The sequence below is a fragment of the Aotus nancymaae genome, unplaced genomic scaffold (genome assembly GCF_030222135.1).
Source record: "Aotus nancymaae isolate 86718 unplaced genomic scaffold, 86718_ANA_hifiasm-v0.15.2.pri h1tg000002l, whole genome shotgun sequence".
Taxonomy (NCBI): Eukaryota; Metazoa; Chordata; class Mammalia; order Primates; family Aotidae; genus Aotus; species Aotus nancymaae.
In genome coordinates, this window is record NW_026988413.1 from 53,930,643 (window position 1) to 53,950,279 (window position 19,637).

The following is a 19,637-nucleotide window of genomic DNA, read 5'->3' on the forward strand; positions in this document are numbered from 1 at the left end:
GTTTCTAAACTTAGGGCTTTCAGCCGGGAAACCCAAAGGCACGGGTTCCCGGGTCATTAGAGGCCACAGGACCCCCTTAACTCCTCCCACATCTTCCCCATTCGCCCATCTCCGCTTCGTCTTCTCGGCGTTTGAGCGGGAAAAGCCCCGGCCAGAAATCCCCACCTAGCAGAGGCCCGCGAAAAATCCCAGCGCACCCAGGACCAGCGAGAAGGCGAAGAGTCGATCCGAGAGACTAGAGCGGCGGCGGCGCTCGGCGCACTTGCTGTCGTCACGCCGCCGCCAGGCAGCGCCGGCTCCTCCCACGACGCGGTGGGTCCGGTTTCCGGCGGGAGCGCGGGCCGCTAGACCTAGCGAGGTTGCTGCTTGTGATAGGGGCCTGTGCGCTGGCTCCACTGTCCTCTGCGGCGGTGTCCGGCAGAATGACCCACTTGGAAAATGTGGTGCTTTGTCGCGAGTCTCAAGTGTCCACCTTGCAGTCCTTGTTTGGAGAGGTATTGTAGTTAAACTGTCTTCCAGATACTCGAGACAGACGTTTCCGTAGTCTTGCGATCTGTTCCAATACTTTTTTTCGTATTTGGATTGAGGGCCAAAAGGCCGTTTTTAAGTTGAGATAGGGGTGTTGTGGGGCTGCCTTGCACCTTCACCCACAGTCTCTTCCGATTAAGAGGAGACTGTCCAAGAAGGACCAGCGTGCACTACATGACGTTGCCCAAGATGTGTTTGACACACGCTGCACTTCTGAGAAGTTTGCCCACAGTAGCTGCTAGAAGTTGCTCATTATCTTACCCCAACCCAATGACATTTATATAACAGATGTGTTTTCAGAATGTTATTTATTCAAATGTAAGTTCTCACGTTTCTATGAGGTAGTTGGAGTAAGTCAAGTGTAGAGAGGTGGTTGTTTTCAAGGCCACTAAGGGCCAAAGCAGTGCTTCGGGTTTGAAAATTCACTAGCTTTTCCAGAATTGTGAAAGTTCCGAAGAGGTCTAGTGTAAACTTTTCTCCTTAACTGGTAGTTCACAGGATGCACTACAGAGGATGTTTGTCTTTTCTGAATGAACATAGGTAGGGAGTCCTTTCAATAGGCAGAGGGTAGCATTCACCAATTCAAAATTTAACCTATTTTTGACTATTTGCTGATGGTCTTTGGTGTGCTTTTTGATTCAGATTCATAAATCAGAATTGGAATTAATGAAACTTGGATCTTACCTGCGAAGAAAGTGAATGAGAATTTAAGGTCATACTCATACCCCCAGCTTCTGATTAGCTTTTTTAACTACAGTCATCCGTTGCTGTCACATAATGAGGGCGATACGTCCTGAGAAATGCATCGCTAGGCAATTTCATCGCTATGAATACCATAAAGTGTATTTACACAAACCTAGATGGTGTAGCCTGCTATACACCTAGGGTTGTATGGTGTAGCCCATTCCTCCTAGGCTATAAACCTGTACAACGGTGCTACTATACTGAATACTGTAGGCAGTTGTAACACAGTGATAAGTATGCATCTAAACGTACCTAAACATAGAAAAGGTACAATAAGTTACTTTCATCCAACTGGAAATACTGCATGGTGATTTGAGGTGGCCTGTGAGGCATTAGTGGAAAAGTACTGCCGTCTATCTAAAGGGGCACATTATTTAGGGAAATTAGAGGTCAACAACTGCATCTTCAATTAATTTTCTATTTATAATGCTTTCAATTATAGTTATCTGTATTTTCTTGATTATGTTCTCTGAATTTCATCTCTGGAATGCGGATCATTCCAACCAGAAATACTCCTCCTGAAAAAGAGCATTGGCAAATAGGGATGAGTAGTTTTGACTTAGTGGTGGATCACAGAAAGGTTTTTGACCTTTGCTCCTAATGAAAATTATGTTTAACAATATTAGTATCACTTTTCTGCAAGGTGCTGTGCATGTGGGAAATCCAAAGAACTGTAGCAAAGAACTATAAAAAATTGGTTCGTGTTTCTAAGAATATTCATTTATTTGTACAATAAATAAATATTGAGCACCTTTTCTGTGTCAGACGCTAGCTTACTGCATTTTATGCTAGCGAGATTTATAAAGGTGAAAGGTTAAATAACAGTGGAACAGTTCAACATAATTCTAGGTAACAAATAGAAAAGATGTTTTAAGGTATTGTTAGACAACAAAAATGTAATGGATAGCAGAGATGCTCAGCAACACGCATTTAATTCTAGGGAGAGAATTTGTTGTTTGTTTTTTGCGACAGGGTCTGACTGTCTTTCCCATGCTGGAATGTAGTGGCATGATCTTGGCTCACTGCAGCCTCTGCCTCCTGGGCTCAAGTGATCCTCCCACTTCAGCCTCCAAGTAGCCAGGACCACAGATGTGTGCCTCCAAGCCTGGCTATTTCTGTATTTTTTGTAGAGATAGGGTTTCACTGCATTTCCCAAGTGAACTCCTAAACTCAAGTGATCTACCTGCCTTGGCTTCCCAAAGTGCCAGGATCACAGGCATGAGCCACCACACCCTCCTAAGACAGAATTTTTGAGCCAGTTTATTTATAAGATTGTTACATATAAACTTTAGAAAAGGACTCAGGTATTATAATACCTATCCATTTCCAGTACATTTTTAGTCTGTTTTTAGCAGTTGAGCTGTTTTTGCCATAGCTGTATGCCATTTAGAAAGTCTTTTTCCTGCATAAATCTGAGTTCCTGATTTGTTTTGTAAAAAATATTTAACTTAGTGACTGGAATGTAATAAATGTTTGTTACTGTTGCTGTAATCAATGATAGAGACTCAACTTTCTCATGGAAATTGCATAATCTCATTTTCTTGTAATTATTTAAAAAATATATTATTAAAAAATAGGCCGGGCGCAGCAGCTTATGCTTGTAATCCCAGCACTTAGGGAGGCCAAGGCAGACGGATCATGAGGTTAGGAGTTCGAGACCAGCCTGACCAACATGGTGAAACCCTGTCTCTACTAAAAATACAAAAATTAGCTGGGTGTGGTGGTGTGTGCCTGTAATCCCAGCTACTCAGAAGGCTGAGGCAGGAGAATCGCTTGAACCTGGGAGGCGGACGTTGCAGTGAGCCGAGATCATGCAACTGCACTCTAGCCTGGGTGACAGAGCAAGACTCTGTCTCAAAAAAAAAAAAAGTATTATTAAAAAATAATCTAATTTTCTTGTAATTATTTAAAAACTGTGGACTATAATTTCCTCCAAAGTAGATAATGTCTTTTACTGATATGTGTTCTCTTCAGTACCTCATGGTTTTCACATTCGGTAGGTATCTAATGAAAGTGTTCACTGAAGGAATGAAGTGTAAGTATTCGTAGTGTTGATTAGACCAGAGAAACCTTTGACAATATTTACTTTTCTCTGGGCTGCAAACTGAATGTACTGCAGGAAGGTCTTGCAAATATATATTTTAAAATAAATGCTCTACAGATTTTGTTAGTGTTTTATGTGATCTACTGTATGCATTTATGCCAGCATCAGTGAGTATGCATTGTTCAGAATGAGTCTGTAAGTTTTCCTAAGAATGAGGACCTTGAAATTCCTTTTAACCTTTAGATTATATATACTTACTTTCATAGCATTAAAATGTATAGTGAAGTTGTAGCCTCGCAGGAGATTAGATTCTTTAAGAAGGAGTAATATCAAAATGGATTATGAACAAAATTATTCTTAAAAATTCCTTAAGTCTCCTATAAAGTTGAAAGTACAAGTTGGTATATGTAAACCTGTACAATAATAAAAATATAAATATATAGTACATTATAAAATATGCCAAATATAATGTTACAGAAATTTTAATTTCATAACAAAGTGCTTAGAGTTGAATTCAAGTAAGTTCAAAGTGTGTTGACGCATCCACAATATGCTCACTGTTAGGAATTTGGATTTAATATTTTACTTTTCCACATACAACTTTGAACAACTTGATAAGTGTTTATTTTCTATTTTGTACATGCAGCCTCATATTTGTCTTTGTCTTTTCTCCCCTTAGAGACATCATTTCAGCTTTCCATCTATTTTTATTTATGGACATACTGCCAGTGGAAAGACCTATGTAACACAAACTTTGTTGAAAACTTTAGAGGTAAGAATAAAAATATTAAATATTTCTTTGCCATTCTTTAATGTATTGCTACTGTAATTCTGAATCTCCACAAATAAAAAATTAAACATATGGCCTTTACATTGTTCTTTTTCCTGTATTATCTCTCTCTATGAATGATCCACTGTCATCGACACAGTTGTCCAAACTTGCATTTTCTTAACTTTTTCCTCATCTTCCCTCATTCAGTAAATCACATCAATAAACTTGGTCTGTTGCTTCACATTTTTAAAATCATGTCTCCATCTACCTTTAATCCTAGCCATTGGTGCTAGGATTTTCATTTACCATTGTTTTTTTCCATGTATTTCTGTAAGCCTCTTATTTGCAATCTTCACCGAGTAGCTAGCCCATGCAAATCTTACTTAAACTCTTCAGGACAGTGTTGAAGTAATTTGCCCAATGTATAAGACCTTTCATGAGCTGAATTTATCTTTCATAACACAGTAATTAAGAGTTTGGACTGTGGAGTCTAGCAGACTCATGTTGCTTTTTGGATTCACCAGTTAGTGGTTTCTCCATCTGCAAAGTTGGCTCATAGTGACAACATTTGGGATTGTTACGAGAATTAAATGTTAGTACATGAAAAGTGCCTTCTGTAGTACATAGCGCGTAGTAACACTCAATAAAAGTTAGCTGCTATTACTGATGACTATTGCCATACTGCCTTTCAAATCCTAAACCAGAGATGGGCAGTCTTTTTCTTAAGGGCCAGATAACCAACATTTTTTGCTTGTGGACCATGTAGTTTCTGTCTCACCTACTTAATTCTGCTGTATTGTAAAAGCAGCCATGGACATTCTCTATGTGAATGGACAAGACTGTGTTTCAAAGCAACATTATGTACAGAAACAGGCGGCTAGTCCACAGGCTTTGGTTTGCTAACCCCATCCTTTTCTAGCTCTGAGAAGGCATATTTAGGATGGCATACTGAACTGTGTACAGTTCCTGCTCTCTTACTTTCAAGCCATGGCAGATGCTGCTCCCTGACTTGGAATGACTTTCCTTTACCCACTTGCTCTTCCTGTTGCTTGGCAAATGCTTATTTATTTTGCCAGGTTTTCTTCTACTTATACTCTACAGGTCTTTTCTGATCCTCTAAGCTATATTAGATGCACCCCTGTTTTGCAGCCTTAGCACCCTGTGCTTAATTCTTTCATAATATTTAGCTCTCTCAGCTATGATTTTGTGTTTGTGTTTCCCTGGCTTTAGCCTGTGAGTTTCTTGAAATTATCCCCGGTACCAAGCACAGTGCTTAGCATGTATTAACTTGTGGATTTCAGCTTTTGATCCCAAAGATAAGCTGTGCATTTTAGAAACACACATGCTTGGGCTATATACTAGACTTCAGAATCTGAGTGTACAAGATCCTGGTTCAGGCATTTGCATTTTAGAACCCCCTGAATGAAGTGCCCCCAAAATAAATGTTGAATAAAAGCAAGAAAACCCAATAAGGAAGTTCCATATTTAAGGACTGTATTCCATTTTTTTCACATTGTAATTTCTGCTGCCACTTAATCAGTGTAATATATAATTGTCACTGCTTCTGATACAGGGACCCAGACAGGCACTTAGAATATGCTGCCTTTAAAGGTCATGGATAGCACAAATGCCATAAGCAAGACACTATTCATAACAGAGATGTTGTAGACTCTTGTACGTAAAGGAGTGAGAGTGAAACGAGTTAGCAAATGCTGGTGAACCTGTCCCCAAGTAAGTTTAATGTGGCTTTAGTGACACTGTTACTCAGAGAAAGAAAAGCCTCCTTATTGGATAAAGTTTATAAAATCACTAAAAATAGTTACAAATTCCATTATTTATGCCAAATGCCTCAAATTATCTTCCTCTGAATGATCAGTACTGCTTTTATGATCTTATTTTGAGGATAGATTGTATTTGTGAGCAAGTCTTGTTTGCTTCTTTATTACTTCTGGAGTTACCTCATTTTGGTATTTTAATAGTTCTTTAAATGAAGAGCCAGTTCTTTTTTATTTTTATTTTTTCCGAAATGGGGTCTTGCTGTATTGCCCAGGTTGGAGTGCAGTGGTATGATCATAGCTCACTGCAGCCATAAATTCCTGGGCTCAAGTTCAGCCATGAATTCCTGGCTACTTCAGCGTCCCAAGTAGTTGGGACTGTAGATGTGCTCCACCAGGCCTGTCTAATTGTTTTTATATTTTTAGAGACGGGGTCTCACTATGTTTCCCTGGCTGATCTTTAACTCCTGGGGTCAAATGATCCTCCCACCTTGGCCTCCTAAAGCACTGCGATTACAGCCATGAGCCATATGCCTAGCCAAGAGCTAGTTCTTACAGTCCTCATAAAAGGATTACTATGGTTTCAAACTCTTAAAATTCTTTTTTTTTGACTTAGGTTTATTCAAGGATATTAAAGTTATAAATGTGAAATTTCTAAGAATTTTAACATTCAAATATATTTGGATTTCCTTCTTTCTTTTTTTTTTTTTTTTTTTTTTGTAGAAACAGGGTCTCACTATATTGCCCAGGCTGGTCTTGAACTCCTGACCTCAAAGCCTTAGGATTACAAATGTGAGCCACTATGACTGGCTGATTTCTATATAAGAATTCTTTATAGGAAAATACAAGTTTGCTTTGAATTTCTGTAAGGAAGAAATGGCAAACTGAAAGAAATAATTGAAGTGAGTTTAATGAAGGGAGTATTTTTAAAAGGTTGAGGAAATTTTATAGTAATCATTAAGGGATGATGGTACACCAGGGCTTTCACCACCTCCAGGCCTGAAGGGATCATAGAAAGGTGCTGTTACTGGAACCCAGCAAGAGGTACAGCCTTAGAAGAGGGGCTGTCCAACTTGATCTTTGGTAGAAGAGTATCCACTGCCAAGCTAGGGCCGCTGAGGGGTCATGGTGGGAGTCAAGGAAATCAATATCCAAGCTTCTCTCCTACCATTTTCCCTTAGCCTCCTGCTGGTTCTTTTCCATTGGCTTCTCCATCCAGAGCCAGAAAATAAGAGAGTCCAGGTGATACAATCTGTGGCCATCAGACTCTTGGGGCGTGGGGTGGGTTTGGTGGGATATAGATTTAGAAAGACAAATGGAGAATATCCAGCAGACCCATTACTGGGTCTCTGCGTTTTCTTCTTTACTTACACTGTTTTGGTTCTTGTTTTCAGCTCCCACATGTCTTTGTGAATTGTGTTGAATGCTTTACCTTAAGGCTGCTTTTGGAACAAATTTTAAACAAATTGAATCATCTTAGTTCTTCAGAGGATGGATATTCTACCGAAATAACCTGTGAAACATTTAATGACTTTGTTCGCTTGTTTAAACAAGTAACCAAAGCTGAAAATCTCAAGGATCAGACTGTATATATTGTAAGTAATTTCATTTGATTAGATCGTCTCTTATATGAAAATGATCATTTATTAGATCAGTTTTCATATATTTGAGTCCCGTTATGTACAGTGCTCTGTGCAAGGCACTTTTGGTATACAGAAATGTGTTAAGCATATTCCTTGTCCAAGGGAAGCTTCATTTAATAGAAAAGGTATGACACATACATATGACTACATGCAGAATGTGGTAAGTGATTGTCACCAGATGCAAAGTATTGACTGTGTGTATCCAATATAGCTTCATGAGGTATTAACATTTGAAGTAGACCTAAATGAATCAGAGTATTCTAGGAAGAAACTGAAGTAGAGGAATTTCAGATAGAATTATATAAGTAAGGTCCTGAAGGTAAGAATGGAGGCCAGAGAGTGCCAAATAGTCTAGTTATAGTGGGTTATAAAGTATGAAGAGAGAAGAAGAGGACTGGAAGGTAGGTTGAGGCAAATCATGGAAGGTATAGAAAACTATACTGAAGTACTTTATTCAATTTCTTAGGGAGTTAAAGAAGGTAGTGAAGACTTTAGAGCAACAGATATGCCTGATTATTCTAAAGACATGTTAAAATGATCATCTTTGGAATTAGATAAGAACTGCCCGAGAATGAGTGGTTTATAAAGGAAAGAAGTTAGTTGACTTACAGTTCAGCATGACTGGAGAGGCCTCAGGAAACTTACAATCATGGCAGAAGGCAAAGGGGAGGCAAGGCACCTGCTTCACAAAGCAGGAGGAAGGAGAAGCTCCTTATAAAATCATCAGATCTCATGAGAACTCACTATCACAAGAACAGCATGGGGGAACTGCCCCGTGATTCATTAACCTCCACTTGGTCTCTCCCTTGACAAGTGGGGATTATGGGGATTATGGAGATTACAATTTAAAATGAGATTTGAATTGGGACACAAAGCCTAACCACGTAATTCCACCCTTTGTCCCTCCTAAATCTCATGGGCATTTCACATTTCAAGACCCATCATGCTTTCTCAATAGTCTGCCAGTCTTAACTCATTCCAGCATTAGCCCAAAAGTCCAACTCCAGAGTCTTATCTGAGGTAAGGCAAGTCCCTTCCACCTATGAGACTGTGACATCAAAAGCAAGTTAGTTACTTCCTTGATAATATGGGGATATAGGCAATGGGTAAATTCAGCCTTTTCAAATGGGAGAAATTGACCAAAACAAAGGAGCTGTAGGCCCCATGAAAGTCTGAAATCCAGTAGGGCAGCCATTAAACTTCAAAGTTCCAAAATGATCTCTTTTGACTCTATGCCTCACATCCAGGACATGCCGATTCAAGAGTGGGCTCCTATGGCCTCGTGCAGCTCCATCCCTGTGGCTTTGCAGGGTACAGTACCCTCCTCACAGGCTCAGGTTGAATATCTCTGGCTTTTCCATGCACACAGTACAAGCTGTTGGATCTACCATTCTGGGATCTGGAGGATGGTGGCCCTCTTCTCATAGCTCCACTAGGCAGTGCCCCAGGGGGGAACTCTGTGTAGGGGGTCCAACCCCACTTTTCTCTTCTGCATTGCCCTAGCAGAAGTTCTCCATGAGGGCCCTGCCCCTACAGCCAACTTTTTCCTGGACATCCAGGCATTTCCATACATCCTCTGAAATCTAGGCAGAGGTTCCCAAACGTTAATTGATTTCTGTGCTCCTGCAGGACCACCATATGTAAGCCACCAAGGCTTAGGGCTTGCACCCTTTGAAGCAATGGCCTGAGCTATACAATGGCCCCTTTTATCCATGAGTAGGGATGTAGGGCACCAAGTTCTGAGACTGCGCAAAGCAGCTAGACCCTGGCCCATGAAACCAGTTTTTCCTCCTAGGCCTCTGGGCCTGTGATGGGATGGACTGTCATGTGAAGACCTCTACATACCTTGGAGACATTTTCCCTATTGTCTTGGCTGTTAACATTTGGCAGCTCCTCGTTACTTATGCGTATTTCTGCAGCTGGCTTGAATTTCTCCCCAGAAAATGGGTTTTTCTTTTCTAACTCATGGTCAGACCACAAATTTTCTAAAGTTTTCTGCTCTGCTTCACTTTAAAATATGTTACAGTTTCAGATAATCTCTTTGTGAATGCGTATGACTGAATGCTCTCAGAATCAGCCCGATCACCTCTTGAATGCTTTGCTGCTTAGAAATTTCTTCCACTAGATACCCTAAATCATCTTTTTCAAGTTCAAAGTTTCACAGATCTCTAGGGCAGGGGCAAAATGCCACCCTTCTCTTTGCTAAAGCATACCAAGAGTCACTTGATTCCCTGTTCCCAAGAAGTTTCTCATCTCCATCTGAGACCACCTCATTCGGAACTTCATTGTCCCTATCACTGTCAACATTTTGGTCATGGTCATTCAACAAGTCTCTGGGAAGTTGCAAACTTCCCCATATCTTCCTGTCTTCTGAGCCCTCCAAACTCTTCCAACCTCTGCCTGTTACCCAGTTCCAAAGTCACTTTCACATTTTCCACTCTTTATAGCAGCACCCAACTACCTTGGTACCAATTTACTGTATTAGCCCATTTTCATACTGCTATAAAGAACTTTCCAAAACTGGGTAATTTATAGAGGAAAGAAGTTTAATTGACTCACAGTTCAGCATGGCTGGGGAGACCTCGTTGAACTTACGATTATGGTGGAAAGCAAAGGCAAAGCAAGCACTTTCTTCACAAGGTGGTTGGAAGATAAGTGCCGAGCAAAGGGAGAAGAGCTCCTTATAAAACCATCTTGTGAGAACTCACCTACTATCATGAAAACAGCATGGGGAAGCCACCCCCATATTTGAATGACCTCTAGTTGGTCTCTCCCTTGACACAGGATTATGGGGATTACGGAGATCACCATTCAACATGAGATTTCGGTGGCGCCACAAAGCCTAACCATATCATTTTGCTAGCCTATAAATTGAGACACTATTAGAATACCTTAGTGTAAATTAAGAAAAGTATTTGGATCTGAATTAGAGTTTCTGCTTCTCTTAATATTAGTCTGATAATTGCTTTTAAAAAGGAGTATTCATTAGAATATCATAAGATCATTACAATGGGTTAACTTAATCACATTCGAATAATTAACTATTTTACTGCTTTAGCTTTGTGTTTTGCATTAAAATGGGCAGAAAAAATTGATGAATGTATTTAAATTAATCTGTTCTGGATTAGAGAATTATTTAAATGGAGATTGATGGGTAATTTTATAATCAAAATGCATGGTGAATGCATATCTTTATAGCAGTAAATAATTTTAGTTTTTTTGTCTAAACTAAGAATAAAATATCTTAGGTATGATTTTTCTCATACATTGTTTTAATAAAACAGATACAAAAATTTGGTTAATTTGGGGAGTTCTTAAATTCTTAATTTAAGTGATTATAATCTACAATAAAACTTACTAATAAAGTATAGGGGAAGATAACAGATTTCTTTAGAGAAAGAGTGATTTTAGTTCTAGGCAGAAAATGTACAAGAGGAGCCTAGAACATCTTGCCATACCAAAAAGCTAGGAAACCATCAATGACTATTAGGGTCATTTAAAAAATAAATGGAAGCCAATTAAAGGAGGTTCCCATTGGCCAAAGATAGGACAATTTGGCCATCAAAAAGAATAATGAATTCAATGAATGGAAGCATATATTAGATACTTTAAAATGCACAAATTCATAACAATACATTAAAAACAAATACTTTAAAGATACAAAATGCCAACTCATTGGTTACCTTGGGAGTATAATTTAGTAGGGCATATAGCAGGCTGAATAATGGCACCTGAAGATAAGATGCCAAGTCCTAATTCTGGAACTTACAAATGTTACTTTATTTGGAAAAAGGGTCTTTGCATGTGTGATCACATGAAGAATCTTCAGATGGGAGATTTACCTGGATTATTTGGGTGGACCTGAGATACAGTCATATGTTTACATAGGAAGGAAGCAGAGGGAAATTGAACTACACCATGCACATAGAGGAGAAGGCCAGGTAACAGAAGCAGCTGGAAGCAGAGTCAGTGGGAAATTTGAGGATGCTGGCCTTGAAGACTGGCATGATGTGGCCACAAGCCAAGAAATGCTGACAATTGCCAGAAGCCAAAAGAGGCTAGGAATGTATTCTCCCCTAGAGGTACTGGAAGGAGTATGGCCCTACTCACACCTTGATTTTGGCTCAGTGAAACTGACTTCTCACTTCTGGTTTCCAGAACTGTAAGAGAATGAATTTTAAGTCTGTTTAAGCCAGCAAGTTTGTGGTAATATTACAGCAACCACAGCAAACTAATATAGACACAAGCTTATTATTCTGAAAATTGGCAAATAAAGGGAAAGATATTTATCCTTCTTGTCATATGTGAACTTTCTGGGTAGCCAAATCATGGATGAGGGAAAGTTCTTTCTATAAAAATGTCCACCTATAAATGCAGAAAGAATGGTAGAGGATTGCAATTTTGCGATCTCTAATGAAAGAGTGATTATAAGCAATTATCATCAAGAGATGCAAAAATCATTGTGTGAAAGGCAGCTGGGGAACTTTATAATGGATGAATCAGGCTAACAATGCCTGAATCTGTGAATCCATCTTAATATCACAAAAAAGAGAGGCAACTAAGTATTGTATGCCTGCTGATATACTGCAGTAAAAAATTTATGGCACTACTTGTGAAGTATTCTTGCCCAAAACTTGAACTTGAGTCTGATCAAACCTCTAGATCTATTGGCTGTTTTACAGTAAATTTCAGGGATACAGATATATGTTTTACGTCATTACAGTGACACAATCAGCCAATCTAAAATACAGAAACTTCTGCCTGACAGATGACCTACTTTCTATAACAAATAAAGAATCAAAGATTGGAGGATCTGTTATAAAAGAAACTTGGAAGACAAGTAAATCACATGTTATAAGTTGCAATATGTGAACCCTTTTGGATCTTGAGTTAAACACACTGAATATAAGAAGAAATGGATAAGACAAGTGAGAAAATTCGAGTACTGTTTATTAGATGATATTAAAGAATATTGTTAATTTTCTAAGATGTGATAATACTGTGGTTATGGTTAAAAAGAGTCCTCATCTCTTAGAGTGGCTTACTACATATTTATGGATGGAATGATATAATGTCTGAGATTTGTTCAAAAATAATCCAACAAAATGGTAGAGGGGGAGGTAAGGTGTGTATAGAAGAAACAAGTTGGCCTTATGTTGATACTAGTATTTGTTGGGATTGGGTGATATGTATATGTGCAGATTCATAGTACTAGTCTCCCTGCTTCTGTGTGTGTTTAAATTTTTCCATAATAAAAACAAACATTAGACTAACTGTTTTAAATAGTGTTTTTTAGGACCTTGATTTCTTTGTTTTAATGGACGGGTTTTTTGTTTTAATGGACATCTTGAAACTTTAAAAAAAAAACACATTTTTTATTATGGAAATTTCAGACACGTTAAGTAAAGAGAATAGTGTTATGTATCCATCACCCAATTTCAATAATTATTAATATGTGGCCAAACTTGTGTCAATTGTACCCCGTTCACTATTACCTGTATCAAATCATGTGGTCCATAATGCTTCACTATATATCTCTAAAATATAGGACCTTTTAAAAAACTGTAATCCCAATAACATTATCATTACACTGAACAAAAATTGAATCTTTTTTTAACATAATCAGTTATCCAGTTAGTTAGACAGGGTTTATCATACAGTTACAAAGTTGAAGAAAGACAGTTCTACATGACAAAATTCATAATTTTCTTGTTTCTCTTGGATAAGAAAGACCTGTAATTTTTGGTACATGGTAACCATCTATCTTTTATCAAATGGAATAAGAAATGCACACAGTTGTAGATACCTAAGAAAGTGTCATCAGGATACCTTACACCATCTGTTTTTTTTTTTTTTTTTTCTTTGGTAGTGTGCCTTTAAAACAAACCTTTTAAATGTAGCTATTACTCATTTTCTATTTAGACATTTGAGTTAAAACGTATTAGAAGTAGTCTACTTTTTAACTTATTTAATCTATTTCAAATGTCTTTCTACAAATATAAAGAGGATTTTAAAAGTTAATTCAGAAGTTATAGTTTTTCTTTATAACTTGGAAAATTCAAGTTTTGAATTTTGCAGTATATTATGTGAACTTACTGTCTCAGACCATTTCGTGTTGCTATAACAGGGTACCATGGACTGGATAATTTATTTTAAAAAAGACATTTATTTCTCACAGTTCTGGAGTTTAGGAGGTCAAAGGTTTAGGTGCCTGCATCTGGCAAGGGCCTTCTTGCTGCCTTGTCTCATGATGAAAGGAAGAAGTACAAGAGAGGACAAGGGTGAGAGCAAGAGGTGGTAGAGGTTCCTTTTATAACAAAGCCATTCTTTCAATAACTAATGCACTCCCTTGATAACAGTATTAATTCATTCATGAGGGCAGAGCCCTCATGACGTAATCATCTTTTATGTGGCTCCACCTCCCAGTACTGCTGCCCTGGGAATTAAGTTCCAACACATGAACTTTAGGGGACATAGTCAAATCATGTCATTTTGTAAAGCGTTTAAAAATACATTTTTTTTTTTTTAAGGTTCTAGATAAAGCAGAGTATCTAAGAGATATGGAAGCAAATCTTTTGCCTGGATTTCTTAGATTACAGGAATTGGTAAGTAATGTGAGAGAGTGGTTTTTCCCCACAACTTAATCAACAGATCGTGTTGTGAATTTTTTTCATTTTGCTATTTGATAGGTGAGAATTAACATTTTAATGTAATTTTAATTCAGATTTCTCTGTTATGAGTAAACCTCAGTATTTTTTTCATACTAAAAGCAGTTGATTTGATAGCATTTATTCTTCAATTATTTTAGCTTTTTCTCTCTAATTATGAAGTGATTGCTTTCTATTAAAAGATTTTAGGTGTTGCTAGAATAAGTGCTGGAGGGCCAGACTTTAAAATCTCACAAGAATTTTACAATTTTCTTCGCATTTCAAAATAAGAATAATCTAAAGAATGGCATGGCTATTCTGGATCATCTGGATTTCTATCTTATGACCACTCACTGTCAGAGTTTACCTTTGTATTTCAGTTTACTCTTGTGTTGGTTCCACATAGTACAGTAAGTCCTCATGTAACATCTCGGTAGATTCTTGGGAAATACAACTTTAAGTGAAACAGCTTACAGCAGGTCCTCCATACCTTCAGGATCAGTTCATTTTAACATTGTTGAGGAAAAAAACTGGTTTTATTATATGTTACACTTAAAGTCACAGTTTCCAAGAACCTATCAACAACATTAAGTGAGGGCTTACGAATTAGTACTACTGTGATTGTCATGGCCCAGTAAAAAAAAACACAGGAGTGGACTTACTAGGCATTTGTATCAGGTGAAAGCCAAATTGTATCACAGATAAAACAGGGTTTTATAATAGTTTGAATAAAGAAAATTGGTGAGGGAAATAGCTTGGTGGTTTCCAGGTAGGACCGTATTCACCATATTCACAAAGATTTAGTTTGAACAAAACAATACTGTTCAATATATTCAGTTAATATTAATTTAAATTTTACTGGTTTTATAGTTTGTATTTATAAATTTATTTTGGTTTTATAATTTTATAAGTGCTTTGAGCCTAAGCAGTTTATATTTACCTACTTTTATGTTTGTATGTTTTAAAATATTAAGTAAAATCATAATACTTAGGGAGGGGAGGAGTGCTCAAAACATTTCTGCCTTTTAAAGTTAAATATATTGCTCAAATTTGAGAATCTGCTAGAAGCTTAAAGAGGCCACTGAAATCATTGTGTGCCTAAGGCCAACTCCTGAAGTTTACTTTTAGTAATAGTTGAGAGGGGGAAGTATAGAGAGGACAGGAAAATAAGTGTAGCTATTGGTGGCCTATTCTGGAAGTTAACCTCACACAGTCTAGCTTTTCTTGGTATTATGAGGTTTGTTCTTGGGTTCTTGCTGAGTTTAAAAAGAAGAAACTGAGGCCAACACAAGAAGATCCAATGTGAAGGAATTTATTCAGGCTCCCAGGCGAGGTTCTGCAGTTCGACAGGAGGGGCGGGAGAAGTCACACAGACTCTTCTCAGACGTGGGGTTTTATAGGGGGTGAAGGAGCTCGATTGGTTGTGGGAGAGCAAGACTACTATTGGGTAAGGTTACAAGCCTTTGTTTGCATACAAGACTTGGCTGCTATTGGTTAGAATTACTCAGCTGCTATTGGCTAGAAAGACTTGGCTGCTATTGGCTAGAAAGACTCAGTTGCTATTGGCTAGAAAGAAAGACTCGGCTGCTATTGGCTAGAATCACAAGACCCCACTTGCATACTGGGTTCTTTAAGGGAAAGCCAGGCTGTGCGAGAAGGGGAAAAGGGAACATGCCTGAGCATGTCTGAGCTTTTGGACAAAAGAGAGGAGGGTGTGCGTCCGAGCTCCCAGCGAGGCAACCGGCCTTAAAGGTATCATTAACTCTTGACATTTTATTACTGAGACTCAAGGCCTGTCTTTTTTGAGTAGAAATCTCCTATATCCTTTCCTTTTATTTGTTGCATTTGTGTTTGCGGTGTTTGCATACTCTCATCCACTATTTCCCATTGCTTTGCTCTAGAACTCACCATCTGGTATTCAGAATGCGTTATTGTCTTCTTGCCTTTTCAGTGTATATCGCCCTATTTTTTTCCTCCTTATACCCAGTAATGGTGATCATCCATCCCTTCACAACAATTAGGACTTTTTACCATTTTTTAGTTTCAATTATAGAAGCTCTTTGAAGAAAATTTAAAGACTTAGAGTAATTTCAGCTGAACTGGAAAAGAGATTTGTTTTGACATTTCTGGAAACATACATGATTTTTAAAAATGTATTTCATTTAAGAAAAATCTGGCAAAAGCATTTCTCTTGTTTTATATATTAAGTATCTAAGTGAAAGGAAATTTAAAATATGATGGATATCATATATGCTGAAAGTACTTATCAGATGAAAAGATGAGAACATTACCAATTTAAAATCCTTTCAGCTTGATAAATATCCTCTTTTTTTAAACTTCTGAATATATTTAACTGGTTTTATAAAATGCTTTTAGATAATCATATTTTTATAGCAAAAACAACTTGATAATTTGTTATCAGGATTGTGATTAGGGCATACTGTTTTACCCCATAGAAATAAATTCAGAAATTCTTAAAAAATCAGACCCAATGGGATGGCTAATGCCTGTAATCCCAGCACTTTGAGAGGCTAAGGCAGGAGGATCGCTTGAGTCCAGGAGTTCAAGACCAGCCTGGGTAACATACGGAGACACTGTCTTTACAAAAGTTACAGAATTTAGCCGGGCATGGTAACACATGTTCCAGCTACTCGAGAGGTGTGGGACGATCACTTATGCCTGGGGAGGTTGAAGCCACAGTGAGCTGTTATACTACTGCACTCCAGCTTGGGTGACAGAGCCAGGCCTTGTCTCAAAAAAACCAAAAAAACGAATGATTTTATAAGACAAAAAAGCATTTGAAATTAAACATTCTGTCCTCTTTCATAAAGATGCTAGATATTCAATGAAAGTAAGAATTTATTGTACTCAGCTATCTTTGTTAATCAAAGTAATGTTTTTCTAAATAATGAAAGTTGGTGTATAAGATTAGGATACACAAGTTAGGAATCAATAAATAGTTAATCACTATAACAGTATAGAATATTTACATATGAGATTGGGTCCAAAGAATACTTGTAGACCAAAACAGCTGTCATATCTGCTTTGTCAGCTTTGGAAATGTCAAAAAGAATATGAGAAAAATTTCAATGAATTCTCACTAGCAATGCATAGAGTATTTGTGTCCACTCTGTAGAAGGATAACAGACACATTGAGCTTATTCCCTTAATGTTCTTCTTTGGTATATTAATTGTAATTTCTAAATATACTTCAGAGGCCATCTGCTTTACACTGGTGTTTTAGATACTAATAACTCATAGTTGTTAGTGTTTTTAATGTATCTTCAACATCAGTTTTACTCAATTTGTGTAAAAATAATCTTTAAAAAAGCTTTAAACTTTCTTTTTATATTATGTTATATATTAGGGAATATCTGTTTTGGCATATGGCAACTCCATATTTTGTTTTCTCTGGTTATAGTAGCCATTTTAACGATGGGAAATGCTAAGTTTTGTATTTTATTGTTTATTGATTGAAAGCTTATGATTTTTTTGAAAATTTCCATAAGAGAGTTAAGTATTCAAGTAAATATATTCTTAATTTCTATAAGTTCTTATGTGACTATTCTGGCACTCATGGGTAACTGAAATGTCAATTAACCTATAAGTGTGTGACAGTTTGCAAATGGATGAGCTCCTTGATTAGGTTTTCTAAATATGGTTTATTAATATGCAAATAATTTGTTATAGGTTAGAACTGTGGGGGATTTATTTTAAAGAAAACCCAAAAGGAAGTACTGCTCTGATTAAGATTTTTAAATGCAAAGTTACTTTTATTTCTTTCTTTTACAGGCTGACAGAAATGTGACTGTTATCTTTCTCAGTGAAATTGTTTGGGAAAAGTTTCGTCCAAATACTGGATGCTTTGAGCCATTTGTCTTGTATTTCCCTGATTACAGCATAGGTAAACCTTAAAACATTGTTCTGGCAAACGATATGCAGTAGAATAGTTTTTGTTGTTTGAAAGATTAAACTAGCATATTCAAATGGAATACTTTGATATCTTAAACTGCTAAGGTTTGCTGCCAGTCTCAAATAAGATGTTTGTAGTTCTGCACTTACAAAATTTTTATTTTGGAACTGTGGGAGGTTATTGTATAATTACTAATTTCTTTTGGATGAGAAGCTCTCATATTTATGCCAATGTATCTTCATTTTTTTTAGTCAGTACATTAAGATGTACCTATATTGTGATTATGACATCTGTACAAATAATCAGACTAGACTGGTAAAGCATATTAACAGTGTGTTGAAATCTTCATTTACCATATACTTGGGTTTACTATAATGTTGGACTTGCATCTTTCGATTTCATAAATCTCATTTTTCTTTACTGTAATTCATATGATACCAATTACCAGCCTTTGTGTGTCTTATTTTCTTGGGGGTTGTATTTAATCTTGAATTTCATAGATCCTGATGGTTTTGGCTTTTGGAAGAACACAATAACTTTTTGTGTTGCTGAATAGCTTTATGGATTAACAGTGGGGTGTCATACAGAGATGATACTTGTGATTCAGAGATTATAACTGTGAAGCATAAGGTGGTTAGCAGGCTATAAAAAAATAGCATTCCATGACCTTGACCTCATTAACACTATTCCTCTGAACTAATCAACTATAAACATACATTGTTAAGATTAGCACATTTTTGCCTGTTTTCACCAGAACAGCAGTCAAATAACACCTCCTGTCTTAGCTAATTAGCTGAGATATTTTTAAACAGCAACCCAAAATAGATAAAGGGAGTCCTTATTTTCATTAATTTCTCATCCATGAAAATCCCAAAATAAAAAAAGGAAGGAGGAAAAGTAATAAAAGATTTTATTTAAACAAAAAAACTTTGTACCTATGTCAGCACTGTTCATAGTTCAGTATTTTCATGACCCATTTTACTTTTAAGTACTGAAAAATTTAGAATTTAAGAAAATTATAAAAAATGTTGATTTTGTACATTTTAGTTGAGTTGAATTAATAATGTAACTGTAGAATTTGATTAAAAAATTTAAAAAGTAAAGATACAAAGCAGCATAGGTAGTTTGAGGACAAAAGCAAATAAAGTGATCTTGCTAACTTTAGTGAGTATAGGATAATAGATTTTTGAAAAGTATATAATAATAGAGCCAAGTTAAATTCTGATTATTAAATTTTAGGGCCTTTTACGTATTCAGGTTTTTTAAAGCAAAAACACTGTAGTCAGATAAAAAGCCATTCAGAAGGGGAACATTAATTGGTAAGTTAAAATTATGGCTAAGTGTGGAACCAGGGCAAATAGATTATCTAAGTGGTTAATGTTATTCGGCTGTAATAACTTGAAACATATGTCATTTTCAGGAATATGGTGCCTGATTTTAAGGACAGTACTCATCTTAGCAGTTATAGCTAGGAGCCCAATTTGGAAGTCTTGCTTTCTGGTCTTTACCTCTTGCAGACTATTCATCTTTAGGCAATGGATATTTTTTTTCTTCAGAGAGATTATAATGTA

General features: G+C 36.9%; 1 protein-coding gene across 1 annotated transcript in view; it reads left to right on the forward strand.

Moving 5' to 3' along the window:
• Window positions 1-314: 314 nt before the first annotated feature.
• The window catches only part of ORC5 (origin recognition complex subunit 5), a 94,900-nt gene continuing 75,577 nt past the window's right edge, over window positions 315-19,637 (forward strand). Inside the window, exons 1-5 of the mRNA XM_012456404.2 lie at window positions 315-494; window positions 3,996-4,088; window positions 7,258-7,458; window positions 14,037-14,111; window positions 17,946-18,057. Coding sequence (XP_012311827.2) covers window positions 423-494; window positions 3,996-4,088; window positions 7,258-7,458; window positions 14,037-14,111; window positions 17,946-18,057 — 553 coding nt within the window. The 5' untranslated portion in view covers window positions 315-422. The remainder of the gene's footprint in view (window positions 495-3,995; window positions 4,089-7,257; window positions 7,459-14,036; window positions 14,112-17,945; window positions 18,058-19,637) is intronic.